We start from the raw sequence: 2,548 nt of genomic DNA on the forward strand, positions 1-2,548 counted from the left end.
ATATGCCCAGTGACTCACCGCTCCAGCCTCCAGAAGATACCGACCCCCTCCGCGCGGCATCTTTCACGCGCGCCCGAGAAGTCCAAACACGTGCCGCCCTCCCGTCCTCCCGGGCGCCCGTGTGACCCCCTCGTGCACCGGCATTTCACCGAGCAACCACCTCACCGTATCAGCAGCGGCCACGGCGAGCAGCCTCTTCATGCCGCGTCTGTGCTGGGGTACACCTGCAGAATGTCAAAGACACACCGCTCTGCGAGTGAATTAGTGATCGATGAGTCACTCGACCGAATGCAGCATTGGAAGCGATCCAACCAAAAACCCGTGGCGATTCCGGGGTAATTTGGAGCAGCAACTCTTTTTTTTTTATTACATGGGTAATATAATGCACATATGAATATCCCACTGTGTGACTGTCTCCTACCCCACCACAGCTCTGTACATCTACAATATGGAGGTTACTACTACTGCTACTATATTTTTACACGGTTGCAAAACTTAGTTGCCGTTACCGAGTCGTAAGCACCCAGCAGTGCTTGGACTTGACTGGGTACTAACTAGGAGTAACTGAACTGTAACTAAAAACCGAAGCTGAAAAGTAACAAACAAGCTATAATATGTATGTGACGTGGCTTACTGCTCTTGCCCTTCTCCGGCATTACGCCGGCCGGCCTCCGGGAAGGGAAGCGCCGGGCTCGCCGCCATTCCGGGGCACACGGTTATTGTGTTTGGCTATGTCATGTGTACAGTACACTATGTTGATCAGGCGCGGACGCGTCGAGACTCCCTAGAACTCGACGATGAGGCTGCCGAAGGGGGACCGGTGCGGGACGCCCTTGCGGCGCTTGTTGCCGGTGCGGTAGCTGGCGGAGGTCGGCGGCGGGGTCAACGGCGTGAAGCTCTGCACGACGCTGCTCTTGTCGCTGCTGCCGCCGCTGGTGCTCGTGCACGAGTCCTCGGACTCGTACCGCGCGTCCTTGAGCGCCGCCCTCTTCTTCTTCTTCTTGCCACCGTCGCCGCCGCCGCCGCCGCCGCCGCACCCGCCGTGCTTCTTCCTTGGGCGGTATCCACCGGACGTACCCACAATCTGCAGAGAAAAGAAAATAAAGACGCCATTGTTGGTGTCTACGAGCATGCGTCGCGCCAGAATTGATGGCGTTGGTTGGTGCGTGCGTACCTTGCATCCGAGGGAGCAGAAGCGGAAGGAGTCGAGGAGGCTGCGCTCGCAGACCTCGCAGGTGTTGGTGACGCCCTTGCCGGGCCTCGGCTGGGGGCGCTCGTTGAGGAACACCACGCGGGCGCTGTTGATGATGTACGTCTGCACGCCGGTGATGTCCAGCACCTTCTGTATCTCCGACACCCGGATCACGTCGTGGTACGACGACCTCCGTATCTGCTCCATCCACGACATGGACGGACAGGCAACGCGTGAGTCTCCACGATATAGATCGATCGATCAAGAAGCACACGCATTGGATTAACAGACTGACCTGGATGGCGTGGTGGTCGCGGTGGTGGGAGAGGCAGAGGGAGCAGAGCGCGCCGTTCATGCAGTCGAGGCAGTACATGTTGCACTCGCTCTTGTGCGCGTCGGCGTGGATCCTGCATTGCACGAAGAAGCTCGTCGACAGCAGCGGCTTCAGCCACGGCGGCCACCGCTGGTTCTCCACCTCTTCCTCCTCATACCCCCTTCCTCCCTGCACCCCCACATTCAATCCATCACACCCCAATCAATAACCAAGAAACAGAGCAAGAGCAATCAATCAGTCATCGGCAGCTACTTACCATGTCGCCTCTGTTCTTCAGCGAGAAAGGGGACGCATGGTCTATCGCCATTCCCAGTGCGAAGCAATCGAGAGAGAGAGAAGAATGTGGATGGAAGAGACGAGAGAAAAGAGAGGAAGAGGCTCGAAGCGAAAGAAAGCACTTCTGAATGTATGTAGTGTGAAGTCTTTTGTAGACCAAGGGGGGCAAAAGACGAAAAGTATCTGCAAACACCGGGGTTAAGTAAACTAATCGGAGGAAGACTCGGGGAGAGTATTTGTGCTCGTTCTTACTCCCACCGTCTCAAAATAAGTACAGTTTTACACATTTGACCGTTCGTCTTATTTGAAAATTTTGTATGATTAGTATTTTTATTGCTATTAGATGATAAAACATAGTACTTTATGTGTGACTAAATATTTTTAAATTTTTCGCAAATTTTTCAAATAAGACGGATGGTCTAATGTTAGGCATGGATATCCACGGCTGTACTTATTTTGGGACGGAGGTAGTATCAACTACTCGTACATGGCGGATCCGGGCCGTCTCATAAGTCACAACCCGGCAAGCACATATGACCGATCGAATGGCAGAGCGTGTTTCCAAACAGTGGAATCCTAGCACAGTTCGAATTGTCTCCTACCGCAATGTCCCTTTCGCTTGAAATTTACTAATCAGAGTGTTGCATTCACTTGTGAACCTTATCATCAACAGCATTATGATTTACTGATTTCTTTTTCGTTACAGTAACGATTCCGATTGCAACTTGCGACGGGGCGAGACCCAA

General features: G+C 53.3%; 1 protein-coding gene across 1 annotated transcript; it reads right to left on the reverse strand.

Moving 5' to 3' along the window:
- Positions 1-339: 339 nt before the first annotated feature.
- Positions 340-2,317, reverse strand: LOC4330385 (protein RGF1 INDUCIBLE TRANSCRIPTION FACTOR 1). The gene is made up of 4 exons (XM_015767170.3): positions 1,783-2,317; positions 1,488-1,694; positions 1,175-1,390; positions 340-1,084 (listed from the first exon to the last, which is right to left on the reverse strand). Exons 1-4 carry the CDS (start codon positions 1,831-1,833, stop codon positions 785-787), a joined length of 774 nt encoding a protein of 257 aa, XP_015622656.1. The 5' UTR covers positions 1,834-2,317; the 3' UTR covers positions 340-784.
- Positions 2,318-2,548: the final 231 nt, after the last annotated feature.

This window comes from Oryza sativa, chromosome 2 (genome assembly GCF_034140825.1).
Source record: "Oryza sativa Japonica Group chromosome 2, ASM3414082v1".
NCBI lineage: Eukaryota > Viridiplantae > Streptophyta > Magnoliopsida > Poales > Poaceae > Oryza > Oryza sativa.